Here is a 17,840-nt window from a genome sequence, read left to right on the forward strand (position 1 = left end):
ACCCAGCTTATTTTATTTTCACTCTCTTTTGTTCATTATTTAGCCCAGGCTGGCCTTCAACTTAAAATCCTCTCACCTCAGCATTCTAAGTACTGGGATTACAGGAATACACCACCACACCTGGCTCAATTCCCAATCTGAGTCCCAGGTCAGCAAAAACAAGTAGTATTCCAGCTACTACCCTAGCAGAGGCAGGCCTGCGGCACTGGGGGAGTCATTTATCTCTTCAGACTATTTCAGCTGGGCACTAACTAATCTGGACACAAAGGTAGGTTCCAAGGAAAGAAACAATGAAAATGACAAAATCACAGAACAGAGCAAATGACCTTAAAGGAATCATCTCTTCATCAACATCTTTCAGATTTATTTATGTAGTGTGTGTGTGTGTGGGGGGAGGGGGGGACGGTGCACCACCATGGTGCACATGTAGAGGTCAGAGGACAACTTGCAAAAGTCAGTTCTCTCCTTCCACCATGTAGGTCCTGGCAATTGAACTGAGGTCATTGGGCTTGATGGTTAAGTGCCCACTGAACCACGTCACACTCACTCCCATGTTTCTTTTTAAAATTTTGAGTTGGGATTTCTCTCTTTTTTGCCTTACTGGCTGGAAAGTCCCTAAGTATGGTTGGATAGCCGACCTGCTGAACCACTGCTCCACTGCTCCAGTCTCTTCAAATGACTAATCTCACCCTTACAATTAGGCAAAACTGTCAATACTCATAACTTTAAAGCCTTTGTATTTTATTGTATACCGATTTTACCTAAAAAACCAACCAATCCCAAAAATACAAGCAGGGAAAGCAGCTTTCTTTCTCACTGTTACAGTTTGAGCTGGAGATACCCATCACAGTCTCATGGTTTAAGTGCTGGTTCCCAACTCATGATGCTATTTTGGGAGGTGTGGGACCTTGCCAGTAAAACAGACCACTCAGAGAGAGATTTATGAAGATTATAACCTGGTCCTGATTCTGGTCCACTCTCTTGCTCTTTGTTCTGCTATGATGTGAACAGTCTCTACCACATGCTCTCACCACCACAAAAAGCCTCTCCACTGTGCTCTTCTTACTGTGAGGCCTAAAACTCCCTGAAATAGTGAGCGTCATGCCTTTCCTCCTTTAGCTTGTTTCTGTTGGATATTTTGGTCACAACAACATGAAAAATAACTAATACACTTCTGCTACAGAAATACTAACATACTGGCCAGAAGGTAGCTTTTCTGAGGAAGATAAGACCCACCTACCCTAAGAGAAGACTACTGGTTAACATTTTACCTTTTTCTCATCAGTAAGGTCAAGGGATTCAAGCTGTTTTCCCTGGTCGGCTGCATATAGTTCTAGGAGATTATCAAAATTTGTAGTTAATACTAGGGCTCCATTTTCCATCAGATGGAGAACAGACTGAAGGAGCTGTTTCCCAGAATCTTCCATCTTTGACTCCAGGTCATCAAATACTTCATATAAACAGTCTTTGAAAAATGTGGATCGAACATTACTGGTACGCTGCATGTGTGGGAGATTTGAAAGACAAAAAAAAAATAAAATAAAATAAAATAAAATTCATAAGTGCTTTGTTAACTTGTTTCATGTGCAGAAACTACAAATTTTGAGTACTTTATACTTAAAACATCATCACTCTCATTGTAATAAGGAAACTAGAATGGTACATGCCAAACACAATGCCTAGTAACAGTAAGTGATCATGAGCATAATAAGCCTTTGAAATAGACATTTTAAAACTGGAGAAATGGTCATGCTGTGGATTGCTGGCTGGCCTAGAATTCAATTCACTTTGACCAAGCTGGCCTCACGTCCTCAGTGATGTTCCTGTCTCTGCCTCCCAAGTGCTGGGATTACATGTGTCATCATGCCCACCTTCTTGTTTTTTAAATTTATTTATTTTTATTTTATTTTATTTTATTTTATTTTATTTTGTTTTTTCGAGACAGGGTTTCTCTGTGTAGCTTTGCGCCTTTCCTGGGACTCACTTGGTAGTCCAGGCTGGCCTCGAACTCACAGAGATCCGCATGGCTCTGCCTCCCGAGTGCTGGGATTAAAGGCGTGCGCCACCACCGCCTGGCCTATTTTATTTATTTTATTTTATTTTATTTATTTATTTTTTTTCAAGACAGGGTTTATGTAGTTTTGCGCCTTTCCTGGGACTCACTTGGTAGTCCAGGCTGGCCTTGAACTAACAGAGATCCGCCTGGCTCTGCCTCCCGAGTGCTAGGATTAAAGGTGTGCGCCACCACAGCCCGGCTATTTGTATTTTATGTACATTGGTGTTATATATGCATGTATGTCTGTGTGAGGTTGTCAGATCCCCTAGAACAGGAGTTACAGACAGTTGTGAGCTGCCATGTGGGTGCTGGGATTGAACCTGGGTCCTTTAGAAGAGTAGCCAGTGCTCTTAACCGCTGAGCCATCTCTTCAGCCCCCATGCCCACCTTCTAAATTTTATAAAAGGAAGAAAATGGTAAGACTAAGAGATCATGACTAAAGGATGAAGGTAGAAAGTGAAGCACCAACTACCCTCAAATTAGGCCTCTGATAAGAAGGCGACACTCAGACCCAAGGTGGTGTAGTGTTATCTCCCCACTGCCCTTCTTTTATTCTTTTAAAGTCTGCTTTTTTGGCAACTTGACATGAGCTACTTATTTGGGAATAGGGACAACAACTGAATAAAAGCCTTCATCAGAATGCCCACAGGTAAGTCTGTAGGGCACTTTTCTTTTTCTTTCTTTCTTTTTTTTTTTTTGTTTTTTTGTTTTTTTGTTTTTCGAGACAAGGTTTCTCTGTGTAACAGTCCTGGCTGTCCTGGAACTCACTTTGTAGACCAGGCTGGCCTCGAACTCAGAGATCCACCTGCCTCTGCCTCCTAAGTGCCGGGACTAAAGGTGTGCACCACCACTGCACGGCGACACTCTCTTGTTTAATGATTGATATGGGAGGGCCCAGCCCACATTGTGTGTGTGTGTGTGTGTGTGTGTGTGTGTGTGTGTGTGTGTGTGTGTGGTGATGATATCCTGGGGCAGGTGGTCTTGAGTGGTATATGAAAGCAGGCTAGGGCATAGTGGGTGTGGTGATGATATCCTGGGGTAGGTGGTCTTGAGTGGTATATGAAAGCAGGCTAGGGCATAGTGGTGCACGCCTTTAATCTCAGCACTCAGAAGGATCTCTGAATTCAAGGCCAGCCTGGTTTTCTACATAGAGATTTCCAGGACAGCCAATACTATATTGAGAGACTGTCTCAAAAACAAAAAACAAAACAAAACAAAACACCCCCACCAGGGGGAAAAAAAAGTACCAAACCAACCAAAACCAGCAAGCAAGTGAGCAGGCTGATAAAGCCATGAGGAGTAATCCAGTAAGCAGCACTCCTCCATGCCTCTGCTGCAGTTCCTGCCCTGTTTGAGTTTTTGCCCTGACTTAACCTGGACAGTGGACTACAAGCTGTACGCTGAAATAAACCTTTTCTTCCCAAGTTACTTTTGGTCAAGGTGTTTTAATTATAGTAAGGGAAACCCTAACTAAGACAGAGGGAAAACAGGGAACAGGGGAATAATATGCAGCCCATGCTGGCTTTGAACTTGTTATGTAGTTGATTGACACTGGTCTCCAACTCATGATCCTCTAGCCTCAGCCTCCCAAGTGCTAGGTTACAGGTATGTACTGCCACATCCAATTTAACATCTCTTTTTCTAATTACAGGTACTTGGCTGCTTATGGAGTTATGAAAACCATTTATTACTTTTTTGTATTGTTTTACCCTGACCTAATTCAGCGATCTGTTTATAGGCTTGCTATGAAGAATATCTATTACATGACAAAATTATGAAGAGATTTAAAATAAGTTTCATGATTAAAAACTTGCGTTTTGCAATTGTTTTTACAGTGTTAGGGATGAAACCTAGAGCTTTGGACATGTACAACTGGACTATATCCACAGGTATCAATTATTGAAAATACTAAACTCAGGGACTGAAATGATGCCTCCAAGGTTAAGCTTGTGCACTACTCATGCAGAGGATCCAAGTTTGGTTCATAGCACCCAGGCCAGGTGGCTCACAGCTACCCGGAGCTCTAGCACCATAGAATTCGGCACCTTCTCCTGGACACCACAGGCATTTGCATTCACCTATACACACACCCACATAAACACAATTAAAAATAAAGTTTACCAGGCTAGAGAGATAGCAAAGTGCTTCAGAGTTCAATTCCCAGCAGCCACATCAGGTAGCTGACAACTACCTGTAACTCTATCTCTAGGGGATCCAATTCCCTCTTCTGGCCTTTGCTGACACCAGAAACATATGTGGTGCATATACATTCAAGCAAGCAAAACACACACATAAAAATAAATAAAACTTGGGGGGAAAAAAAAAAGAAAAAGAACCAGGTGTAGTGGCACGCACTTTTAATCCCACTACTCAAGAATCAGAAGCAGGCAAATCTCTGTGAGTTTGAAGCCAGAATGGTCTATATAGTGAGTTCTAGGCCCTATCTCAAAAAAAAAAAAAAAAAAAAAAAAAGGACAATAATAATAATTACTAACCACTAAACAATTTGAAATAAGCTACTTAACATATGGTTTAACTACCTCCCTAGCTTCATTCAGGATACATGTGTAAATAAATTTTGTGCTGCATAACAATGGCACATTTACAGCTGGTCCTGTACAACTGTATCATCTAAGTGATGTCAGAGTAATCTTGATTTGTAGAAGTACACTCTACAAGTTTGTACAGCAGTAAACCGCCTAATAATACGTTTTTCAGGATATATATCCACTGTTAAGCAATGAATGAATAATATCTGTGAGGATTGAGGAAATACAATGCCAACTTCAGATGAGAAGTTGGTTCTATAACCAAGGACACAGTGACCCCTGGGGCAAAAGAAATTTGAAATGAGACAGTAACTAGGTCAAGTGTTTTAACAAACACCTGATCACTAGCTAGTCTATCCTTGATGTTATGCCACTAGATAAGCTCCGAGGAAGAACTGCTACTTTTGTCAAGCTGCCCTTGAACTTCTATACTCAAATGATCCTCCTCCCTCAGCATCCAGAGAGGCTAGGGCTACTCGTGCAAGTCAGCAAGCCTGGCTCCCATTCACGCTATGAGTTACTGCATCTAGCTACAAGGGCATACCAAGGAGTTTCAAGCTCCTTGGAATACAGAGCTCCTTTTAGGTTCCCTCAAAGCAGCCCCCCTATACCTTCCAGGTTTCCTTGTCTCTCAGGAGTGAAATACTTAGGTTTCCATGGAACCTCTTAAGCAGACACACACAACACATTTCAGTGTCCCTTTCCTAACGTGACACAGTATTTTATAAAATAACCAATTTTTTGGTCATACTTACCAAATAAGTGCTATTTCCTCAGTGAAAACATTAGAACTCAGTTAAAACTGTCTCTCAGCCCGCTGGATACAAGCCATGGTTTATCTGGGCTCTGTCCATCACGGTTCTGTGCTGCACAACAGCACAGCACAGAGTTCTTACTGCCCCCTGCTGTCAGCAGCTGCAAAGATTCTTTCCTGGTGTGTAAATAGATCTGAAACTCATTTGGCTAAGAATGCAAGTCCTAGTCTTCGAAGTTTATCTAGTTTCATTACACAATCACATAATTACATCACACTAATGGCACACAGGCAGTCAACAGGAGACTCTAACGCTACTTAATTAGATGCATAACCCAATCAAAAACAGTGGAAAGGAGCTGGAGAGATGGCTCAATTATTAAAAGCACTTGCTGTTCTTTCAGAGGATGCAGGTTAGGTTTCCAGCATCCAAATGGCTGACAGTCATCTCTAACTCCAGATCCAAGCGATCTGATACCCTCTTCTGGCCTCCACAGGCCCCAGGCACACACAAATTATACATACACACATGCAAGCAAAACTCATATAAAATAAAAAAAATCTACCCCCTACCAAAACAGTGATGAGTATTAATTCTAGTTACCGAGTTCACGACACACAGCAGTCAACTACTATAAATGCTAGTACCAGATTTACTATTAAAGAAACATGATGCTTCCTTACTTTATCAAACCCACAAGTCTATTCAGCCAACCCAACATGCCACAGCTATTCCATTTCTAGGATGGAATCCTGCAGATATAACTGCAATTGGATAAAATGACATATACAAGGCTATCACTGCTTTGTTATCTCCAATAGTAATAGACTACACACCCATATATGGAAGACTGGTATGGCCCAGGACCATATCTTATCATTTGGATCTTGAATGTACCTCCCAAAGGCATGAGAACATGGGCTGTGCCATTAAGAAATTGTAGAACCAAGTGAAAAGTCCTTGAGTCACCGGGGGGCATATTCTAGAAGGTGGCTCTGGGGCCCTGGCTAGCTTTTTAATCTCTGTCTTGTAAAGTTATACTACATGCTTCTGTCATGATGCACTGCTTCACCACAAGAACAAAGCAATTGGAATAACTGACCATGGAGTGGAACCTCCTCCCACCCCCTCTTCTTTTTATAAGCAAGTAGGTTATTTTGTTATAGACAACACTGACTTACATTCTATACAGGAGAACAACACACTGCTAGGTGAGACAAACTAGAGGATATTAGTTTTGATTTTGGAGATGGCAACAGTGAGGGAAGGATAGATATACTTCTGCTTACATTTGCAAAGCTGGAAGGCCGCATAAAAAAATATGTGAACTGTGACTTAGGGCAAAGAAGAGATAAGACAAATACACCAGCAGGAGCAAGATATCTCAGTAGATATAAATAGCTACATCCTTTTGATTTTTGCAATGTATATACCAATACTTTTTCAAAAAAGCAGAATTAAGCCAGGCAGTGGTAGCACACGCCTTTAATTCTAGCACTCAGGAGGCAGAGGCAGGTGGATCTCTGAGTTTGAGGCCAGCCTGGTCTACATAGTTTCAGGACAGTCAGTGCTACACAGAGAAACTCTGTCTCAAAAAAAAGAAAAAAAGAAAAAAAAATGCAGAACTAAGTTTCAGATTTAATAAATATAGTGATTTCTTATAAAGAAGTTCTTTGTTGTGTTTTGTAACTTCAACTGTACTTAGTTCATTCGTATTTACAATCATACACGCTATATTCCTATACCAGCCTGCTTACTATGAGCACAAGTAGAAGGGCCTAGGTAGACCATGTTAGTCATGGGTGAAGAACATGAGGTTTTGTTTTTTGTTTTTCTATGAAAAGACTAAAACTTGGAAATTCCTTAAGTTACTTGTTTTAGCTTAGTATCTTTTAGTTCCAGTTCTGTGAATTACCAAATTTTCTATAGCAATATTAAAGACTGAGGATATCTGCTTGTTTGTTCTGTTTTGAGATGTGGCCTCACTATCCAGCCCAGGCTAGCATTGGGCTTGTGATCCTCTAGCTTCTCAATGCTGGGATTACAGGTGTCAGCCACCACTCTGGGCTTGGAAAGATGCTTTTGTCACCGTGTTGATTTCCTTAATTTGAAATCAAAGTTTTTGTCTTAGAACTAAATTTCCCACCAGTGGCCTCTCTGAGACAAAGGAATGAAAACATAAACAGGGAGTTCAGAAGTCAAAAGGAAATGCCAAACTCCCACACAACCTCTAAGAATTTTCCTCCTTCACTTCAAACAGTGCCGCAAATCCCATACTACATCATTTATTTTACCCTGTAACTCATCTTTCTAGTCCCACATAGAGCAAATCAAGCACTCCTGATCACATCCCCTCCAAGGTCATTAACATTCCTACTGCATTTACTTTGAGCACTCATTTCATTCTTTCAAGTAAAATTGATGTTTGATGAAAAAAGGTGGCTAGGCTGCTCCACCCTCCAACTTCAACTCCAAGTCACTCAAGCGTGGCTAGTGCCATTTAGTCTTCACAAAATCCCATGAAGGAAGTAATACAACAAGCTGTTTGGTTTTTTCTCTTTGGTGCTGGGGATCCAACCACTCAATCATGCTCTAGACAGTGTGATGACCCCAGGCGTCCTGATCCCAGGTCTACTGTGCAAAAGCAAATGGTGAGAAGTCAGTTGATTTGCCCAGAATTCCAGTGTATTGAAATGGCATGGTTTTGTTGATTCTGACAGCTAAGCTCTCTGCCTTGAATTCACAATGTTACTTCTCTATTATATGAAACTGGATCAATAATTGGGACCAATTAACCATTTCGTGTTACTATTGAATAATCTAACAATTTTATTTTCCCAAACATACAAAAGTAAAAACAAACAGAGCACCTGCCTAGATTGTGAGAAGTTCAATCCACAGCACTGCGATAAAAGGCAAATACATAAATAAATGAGCACCCCCCTATACCAATCACCCAATTTTAATAATCATGACACACGGCCAATCTTGTTTGACTTAAACTCCCATGCATCATGACTTTTTCCTAACTTCACTGAGCTGTTGAGTGCTGATATCAAAGTATTACATAATTTCACTCATAGATACTTCATTATGTTTCCTAAAAGATAAAGACCCTTGGGCTAGAAATAGAAAGATAGCTCAGTGGTTGAGAGCACATGTTGCTTTTCCAGAGGACCCAGGTTTGATGGTTTACAACCATCTGTAACTCCAGTTCCAGGGGAACCAATGCCCTCTTCTGGCCTCTGCAGGCACCAGGCACACATACATGGTGCATAGACATACATGCAGGCAACACATTCATGTACATAAAAATAATTATTTTTTAAAAGAAAGATATAGATCCCTTTGATATATACACCTGACTTCTTACTGGCTGGCTATAGACATTCTTTGTACATTATACTGACATTCACATGTTAAATCAATTTTGCATTCTTAGGAAAGTTCACCCTTGCTCATTATGTAAATTCTTTTTTATATGCTGCATTAAGTTTAGCTATATACTTTTGAAGATCCTTGCATCAATGTTCATAAGAGATAGTGGCAAGTAGTGTACAATACTGGTAAACTGTCATGTGTTGTTGGAACTCAACTGAGCAGCTCGTTCTGGGAGTCGGGGTCTCCCCTATTTCAGACCCAAGCATGCTTGTTTCCAACTGTCCTCCAAAATCTGAGCTAGATAGGCTAACCTCCATAACTCTGGGATAGGGAAGAGAACAGCAAAAGAGCCCTTGAGACTAGCTAGGCCGTAAGCCACTTCTAACAGAAGTTCCCACTGTTTATCCCATGATAGAAGAGCTTCCGCAGTGGGAAAGAGAAGCTGGAAGTCCAGCCCATGGAAACTCAACCATGGAAGGAATGCTCCCTCAACTTCCCCAGTCAGTTTCTTCAGGATGTCATGAGCATCAGTGCCTGACCTGATGATGCTCTTTCTATCTACTGCCACATGTTCTTTTATTTGGAAGCCGCATCTGAGGAGATACTTTGCTCTGCCCAGGACTCCCTCTGTTGGAAACTCCAGCTGGCTGCATTAAAAGGGGTTTCCCTTACTCAGTTTTTGCTGGATGTTTTAAGTACTTGATTTGACGTTTTGCCCTCCACTTCCCTCCCTGTCTCTGTCTATCTGTCTTCCTATTCTCTCTCCAGCAGTCCCCCCCCCCCTCCACCCCTGCTCACATATACTCTGGTTATCTGGCTAATATTTGCCTTACAAATTAAATTGGAGGGATTCCCTAATTTTTTTTTGGGGGGGGGGCGGGTGTTGAGACAAGGTTTCTCTGTATAACAGCTCTGGCTGTTCTGGAACTCAATCTGTAGACCAGGCTGGCCTTGAACTCAGAGATCTGCTTGCCTCTGCCTCCTGAGTGCTGAGATTAAAGGCATGCACCACCACTGCCCAGCTCTCTCCTAATTTATTAAAGATTATTTTTATTTATTTGTGGTACATGCATCTATGTATGTATGTGTGCATGTATGTGAGTGCCTGAGAAATCAAGAAGAGGGCATAGATCCCTTGGAACTGGAGTTGTAGGCTGTCTGACAAGTGTTCTAGAAACTAAACTGTGGTTTTTGCAAGAGCAGCAAGCATTTTTAACTACTGAACCATCTCTCTAGCCTCCTTCCTATTTTTTGAAGTAGTCTGGAAAGCATTTAAAATTTAAGAAGAAATCTAAAATTCCATTCTACCTTCAACTTAAATGTTTACATACATATGAATTTTTGGTTGTAATTTACCATAAAATTCACTTTCAAAGTGTATTATCTCACTAGTTTTCAGTATATCCATATAAGGTACCACCATTATTACCTAATTCTAGGACAGTTCATCACCCCAAAAGGAAACATTCTGCATATCACATTTGCAACACATTCTTCTCTTTTCCAAGCCCTGGAATCCACTAATCTATTTCCTATCTCTGTGGATTTGCTTATTCTGAACACTTTATATGAATGAATCATATGTCCTTTGTGTATGGCTTCTTTCACTTAGCGCTGGTTTCAATGTTCACCAATGTTGTAGCATGTGCTAGGACTCTTTTTAGGCTAAATAATAGTATATGGATACAGCATATTTTATTTATCTAGCCATGAGTTGACAGATTTGACATGTTTCCACTTTTAGGATATTATGAATACCACTGCTGTTAGCACCTATGAGCAGGAGTTACACGAACATGCTTTTAAAAAGCTTTTATTATAGTGTGCATGATTTGTGTAGGTGGGCACATATGCTACAGTGCTCATGTAGAGGTCAGAGGGCAATTTTGTGGGTTTTATTCCCTCCTTCCACTGTTAACATGTTTTCCAGGAATCAAACCCAGGATGCTAGGCTTGCACAACAAGTACCTTTACCCACTGAACCATCTTGTCCACACCATGCTTTCAGGTCATTTGATGAAGCTATAGATTCGTTTTGTTTGTATGTTTGGTATCCCCTGCACTCCCCCACCCCTTGGTGACAAAGTCTCACTATATAACCTTGTCTAACCTATGTAGACCGTACTGGCCTAGAACTCACAGAAATCTGCATGCCTCTGCTTCACAAATGATGAAATTAAAGGTGTACGCCACCATGCAAGGCAAGAAGTTATAAAGCTATTATCTAAAGCAGCTGAGCCACTTTACATTGCCTCAAACAATGAAAATTCCAATTTCTCTACAGCCTCATCAATACCTGTTATTGTTTTCTTGATACTAGCCATATCTATGAGTGTGAAGTGGTTATGGTTTTGGTAGCCAGAGACGGCCTTCAACTCACAGTACACTTGCCTCACTCTCCCTAATGCTGGAATTATAGGCATATACCATCATATTTGGATCCCTTAAAAAAATGAATGTAGGTAGTATTTTTCTTGAGATTTTAATTTTATTTTATGTGCATGGGTGTTTTGTCTGCATATCTGTCTGTGTACCATGTGCGTGCAGTGTAGTGCCCTTGGAAGAGGGCATCATAACCCCTAGAGCTGGAGTTATAAATGGTATGGGTGCTGGGAATTGAACCTCAATCCTCTGAAACAGCAGCCAGTGCTTTTAACTGCTAAGATAGCTTTCCAGCCCCCATACCTGAATTCTTATTAGCCCTTTATATCTATCTATTATTCTTGGGAGAAATGTCTATTCAAGCCTATTGTCCTCTAAAAAGCAGATTATTCAGTTTATGACTAAATCACTGCCAAACTGTTTTCTTCTAAGAATTTTAAAATTGTAACTCTGATAATTAGGTTCGGGATTCATTTTGAATTAATTTTACCTACTGAATAAAAATCTCATGGGCTGGAGAGATGGTCCAATGGTTAAGAACACTGGCTGCTCTTCCTGAGGACCTGGGTTCAATCCCCAGCAACCACACAGTGGCTCACAACCATTTATAACTCCAGTCCCAGAGGATCCAACTCCCTCTTCTGACCTCTGAGGACACTGAACATACAGGGTACACATATATACATATGTAGACCCATACACACAAATAATAAAGGTGTGTGCTACCACAAAAGGCACAGCTCTGGAATTAAAATAAAATATCTCATGAACCCTTGTTTTGTTTCTTGTTTGTTTGTTTTGGTTTTTTTGATTGAGACAGGGTTTCTCTGTGTAGCCTTGGCTGTCCTGGAACTCACTTCATGGATCAGGCTGACCTCAAAGTCACAGAGCTCCACCTGCCTCCCAAGTGCTGGGATTAAAGGCATGTGCCACCACACCTGGCATGTGTGTTTTTTTGTTTGTTTGTTTTTGTTTTTTAAGTTGGGGCCTCACTATGTAGTCCAAGCTGGTCTCAAACTCTCTATTATTCCAAGCTGGCCTGAAACATGTAGCAATTCTCCTGCCTCAGTCTCCTAGTGTGGGAAGTATGGGCATGCACTACTTACATCTGGTTCCTTATGATTTCTTGAAAACTCATTAAGGACAAGGAACTGAAAGGAAGAGTATGAAACCTTAAGGTCTATGATAAGTTTTAGGAACATTTCTTTCTATAGTCTTGGGAGAAGGGATAAAAATTACTGATAGCTAATTTTTTTTTTCAAATTAGATGATTTTTTTAGATTTGCTTGTTTGTTTGTTTGTTTGTTTGTTTGTTTATTTATTTATTTATTTATTTATTTATTTATTTATTTATTTATTTATTTATTATGTATACAGTCTTCTGCCTGCATCCTAGAAGAGGGCACCGGATCTCATTACAGATGGTTGTGAGCCACCATGTGGTTGCTGGGAATTGAACTCAGGACCTCTGGAAGAGCAGCCAGTGCTCTTAACCGCTGAGCCAACTCTCCAGCCCCCGATAGCTAATTTTTAAGGAGTAAGTGCCCTATTTCTTTTTCATGGTGCATTTAAATTATTAAAATGTGGAACATGTGGGCTCAGGTACAGGCTTGTGGTTCCATCCCAAGCAACACATAGCCTGTAAGCCTAACATCTGAGAGGTAGTGACTGTAGGATCAGGCATTCTAAGCCATCCTTGGCTTCACAGTGAGCTTTAGGCTGACCTTAGCTACATGAGACTGTTTCAAATAACAAACCAAATCAGGATTTATTGAAGATGTATTTGGAAATAATACAGTAGCCAAAACATGTTCTAAGCTTTCAGTGGGATAGTGCTGGGGATCAAACCTAGGGCCCTTGACATATACATCCTAGGTAAGCGTCTAACAACTGAGCCATATCCACTGCCTGTGCTTTGGGAGTTTTTTGTTGTTGTTGTTGTTGTCGGTGGTGGTGGTGGTGGTGGTGTGTGTGTGTGTGTGTATGTGTGTGTGTGTGTGTGTGTGCCACAGAATTGTTATTCATCATAGGCTGGCCTGGAAATCACAAATCCCCCTGCTTTCATTGATGTAATATTTTACACATGTACCACTAATCCTAGCATAACTGAATCCTAATTTTCAAATAATTTTTCAGGGGAAGCAAGAAAGACAATTAAGTTCTTTAATTTGATAAAATTCCTTGTGAATATTTTGAGTTACAGCCTCTAAAAAGAACACTAAAAATTGGTTTCATTTTATCTATTTGATGATAAAGAATTATCTCCAGCTAGGCAAGGGGCACATGCCTATACGCTTAGCATTCAGGAAGCTGATGCATGAAGACTTCAAGTTTGTGGCCAGTATAATATGCACAAGATGCTTTCTCAAAACACAAAAACAAAATCCCAACTTAAATCTTTCCAATATTTCCTTAAAGTCATGGAAATCAGGGCACCTTTTATAGTTAGCATAGAAAAAGTAAATTCAGAACATCGCCAAAGTGTATTCAAACATTCAAAGTTCTCAGCATATCACAAAAAGAAATGGGGCCAGGATAATTACTCTGAACAGGCTCTAAGAGCCAAATGTTATAAACACACAAGCAATAGACAAATATTCCTGCTAGAGTAAGCACACCAATCATGTTTTCAGGAACTTTGGCATACAGCAGACTACTCACAGGGGAGAGTTTCTGAATGAGGTCATGGGCAACATGGACGAGGTTCTTGTCTTCATGGAGACACTTCTGAAACTTTTTGCTTTCCTCATCTTCTAGAAGATCAAAATCAATAGCAGCATCCAGCAAGGCCTGAATTAACCCCTTCCAGGACTTCAGGGCTGGGACCTGCGGTGCAACTGCAGCACTAATGCCTGTTCCAATCACTAGCACAAGTTCTCGAGGTTTCTTGGTTTTCAAGCTTGGAAGCAGCTTCCTGAAAAGGAAAAGGCACAAGAGGATTGGAGCACGCAGCAGACACCAGGTACATTTGAAGACATCTGACAAACATGTAGCGGGCCTCACTACTCAACAGCTGGAACTTGTTTGTTTTATGAGACAGGGTCTCACTGTGTAGTCCTAGCTGGCCTAGAACTCACTATGTAGACCAGGCTGGCCTTGAACTCACAGAGATGTTTGCCTTGCCTTCCCAGTGCTGGGATTAAAAGTGTGCCCTTTATAATTTTTAGTTGTAAAAATGAGAATTCCAGTTTCTGACAGTTCTCCAAAGTAGATTAAATGAAAGACCATAATATTATTCCAGTTCTTGCAAGAAGACAAAATAATAACTATTTCAGGAATCCTGAAAAACAATCACAAAACCAACTTTCTCCTCCATTGTCCTCTCCAGCTAAGAAAACCACTAATATTACAACAGATTCAAGTGTATTACAGCTGAAGTTCTGCCAACTAAATTATTCTTCAAGCCAATGGTAATTTCAAAAGGACATGTTTGTTTTCAAAAAGAAAATATTTTCATACAAATTGATATTGTTTGTTGAGATATGAATGTAAAATAAGGAAGACAATAAAAAACTTGATTCCAGATTTTATAAGCAAAGATAAAACTCAGCATGAAAGCCAAATCCAGGGGACAAATCTGTACATGGTTTTGTTCTAGATATCATTGAGCCAAAAACAAAACAAAGTTCTCAGCAGGCTTCTGAGAACATGAGCGCCTGGTGTTTTTTCTCACAACAAACAGCCCTTTCTCATGGGATGAGCAGAGTCCTGCTGGGAGACTGCATGAGGACAAGCATGTTTCAGCTTCCCTTCCCTCTCACTCTACGACTACACTGCAATCATTACTTGCCTTACCCTTCTTTTTCCAAATAGTACAATGAATAGAAACATGATCAACACTTAGACAAAACTCAAGAACAAGAGAACACTCTGAAGTCTTGGGAGACAACCTCTACAACTGCCTGTCCTACTCGGGTCTCTACATTCAGTCATTTAACAAATAGGAAAACCCTGAAACATGCAGAAACTAGAGATGGGCCCATATATAAAATAGCTTGTCTACTGGGAAAAAAATTGTTAACAGCTATTAGAAGCATATAATTGAGTGTGTTTTAAAAAGAGGAATCAAGATGATGAATGAAAACTGGATGTGAAGGCTGAAGTCCATAATCCCAGAATTTGGGAGGTACTGACAGAAGGATTAGAAATTTAAGGCCAGTTGCAGAAAAGCCTGTCTCCAAAAAAAAAAAAAAAAAGGTAGTGAATGGCATATAAACACACATGTAAATATACACAACCACTGAATACTTTCACAAAAGGGCTTCCAGTAAAAAAAGAAAAAAAAAATGCAATTATGATCTCTACTTCAATCACTAAATAACCTATAAAATCCCAAACATACATTTATTTTTAGTGTGTCTGTGTGTGGAGATCAGAGGACAATTTGGGGAGTTGTTTCTCTCTTCTCGTCATGTTGATCCCAGGGACTGGACTCAGGACATCAGGCTTAGCATTACCTGCGGAGCCATCACAACGGCCCTAGTAGTTATTTTTAAAGACAGTATTAAGGCAAGATAGAAAGGGAAAATGAGGGGGTCATGGGAAGGGGAAAAAGCCTTTCACTGAAGAATATGGCTGGGTGTCAGAAACCTGGTCACAAGTGACAAAGCCAAGATTCTCTATAGCCCAATATTCTTTTTTCTAAGAGGTATGTCAAACAAGGATGTTTAAAACAACAAACGAAACTACATACTTACTTAAGATTAGGAGGTTTGTCATCTTGACTTTAGATAGTAACACTATGCCTCTTCCATACCCAAATCTAGACAAAACACCTCATAAAACTATCTCACATTTATAAAAGGAAGCTCAATAAGAAGAAAAATAAGTAAAATTAGCTCATTTCAGTGCGTGTGTGTGTGTGTGTGTGTGTGTGTGTGTGTTTGTGTGTGCTTGAGGTGTGTGCTCAAGAGTGTGCTTTTAAGATAGTGTCTCAGATAGCCCAAGAATCCTTAAATTCCTGATCCTCCTGCCTCCATCTCACAAGTGTGAGAATTATAGGCATACACCACCTTACTCAGCTCAAACTTTACTAATTTTTAAGCTTTATGTAATCTTTAACCCCTGTGGTAAATTATACTGAAATATAACATAAAAAGCCATAGGCTCATATGAACAGCCACTGTAAGACACCTAAATACAGTTCTCAAGGAGCTTACACTGAGTGAGTACTGTCCTTTCCCCAAATAAAGCCCCCTCCCACAAGTCCCCATACTAAATTAAAATGGTGTACCCGAAATTCTTCTCTGCAGCTCTTCCTGTACGGAGGTCTCTAAAGTGTAACTCCTCGGCCTATGGTAGCAGTGCTGAGCTGTAACATCCTGCTACAGCATGTATAAAAAGTAGGGTAGGACAAGATGACAGCAGCGAGCAGACAACAGACATCAGAAGGCAACATCATTTTAGAAGTTCAGGATAAAACCCAATTCCCTTTGTAGAAGCTCAGGAATGTTCAGGTGGGCAGGCAGGTGGCACTAAAACTCAGCTGGAAGTCTGCAGAAAGTCAGCCAGAGGACGCTGCATTTGAGAACACTGTGCACAGTGCCAGGTGGGAGGGATTAAGGAAGAATCTCTGTATGAAATCTAAGACTTCTCCAACCAGTCTCCCTTGGGGCAAGCCTCCCAGACACTAGGCTTTAACCTTTTCTCTGCACCCAGTCTCCACGAATTCAAGAGATGGAAAGATTTCTCTGGGGAAATAGGAGCAGGAAAGACCCAGCTTTAGACAGGTTAGAGGTCCTCAACTACTGAACCTGCTCCAGGCTTAATATTCAGAGGGAAGCTCATTAGCTTATTGTGATGATGAATACTTGGTTGCCAATTTGATAGAATCTGGAATCAACTAAAAGAAAAGCTCCTGGGCAAACCTGTAAGGAATCTTCCTGATCAGATTATTCAAAGTGGGAAGATCCACCCTAAAATGTAGGTGGCACCTGGTGGCAGCCAGATTTTAAAAAGGAGGTCAGCATTGCCTTCCCATCCTGCTAACAAGTTCATCTACCCTGTCCATGCTTCAGTTCTTCACTGACATTATCATCTCCTTCTGTCCTCCAGTGTGGACTGAAGACCGGTGGTTTTCCAGGAATCTATCCCTTAGGCCTTCAACACCAGACTGGGACTGCTGAGAAGCTCCTGGCTTCTCTGACTCTCCAATGTGACTTGAACTACTGTTGGACTACCCAGACCACACCATGTAAGCCAACCTAATAACCCCCCTTTAAAATACGTATTCATTCTATCAGTTCTACTCCTTTAGAGCAGTGGTTCTCAACCTGTAGGCTGTGACTCCTACGGGAGTTGTATGACCCTTTCACAGGGGTCACATCAGATATCCTCTATATCAGATATTTACATGACGATTCATAACAGTAGCAAAATTACAATTATGAAGTAACAATGAAAATAATTTTATAGTTGGGGTCCCCAGAACATGAGGAACTGTAAAAAGGGTCCTAGTATTAGGAAGGTTGAGAACCACTGATCTAGAGAACCCTGACTAATATCTACACTCACATAGACTCCTAACTGCTTTTCCATAGCTTAAATATGAATAGACAAACTATATGGTCACTTTACAATTGCAAAAGGCCCACGATAAGCAGTACATACAAACAATCACTCAGGAGGCTAAGGCAAGAAGATCACACTTGTAAGCCAGCCTGGAGCTACCTAGTGACACCTTGTCTTCAAAAAGACAAAAACAGTAACTATAACAAA

The 17,840-nt window shown here is 40.6% G+C and overlaps 1 protein-coding gene across 7 annotated transcripts in view; it reads right to left on the reverse strand.

Annotated features, from left to right (window-relative positions):
• The window catches only part of Fam118b (family with sequence similarity 118 member B), a 51,393-nt gene that overhangs the window by 6,981 nt on the left and 26,572 nt on the right, over positions 1–17,840 (reverse strand). For 6 of the 7 annotated variants that reach the window (XM_059267602.1, XM_059267601.1, XM_059267600.1 and 3 more), the window contains exons 3-4: positions 13,785–14,037; positions 1,272–1,499 (exon numbers count right to left, since the gene is read on the reverse strand). In XM_059267602.1, the coding sequence (XP_059123585.1) occupies positions 1,272–1,499; positions 13,785–14,037 (481 nt within the window). Of the gene's footprint in view, positions 1–1,271; positions 1,500–13,784; positions 14,038–15,465; positions 15,581–17,840 lie in introns of all 7 variants that reach the window. The other variant, XM_059267603.1, reaches the window with a different exon arrangement.

Source organism: Peromyscus eremicus, chromosome 7 (assembly GCF_949786415.1).
Source record: "Peromyscus eremicus chromosome 7, PerEre_H2_v1, whole genome shotgun sequence".
NCBI lineage: Eukaryota > Metazoa > Chordata > Mammalia > Rodentia > Cricetidae > Peromyscus > Peromyscus eremicus.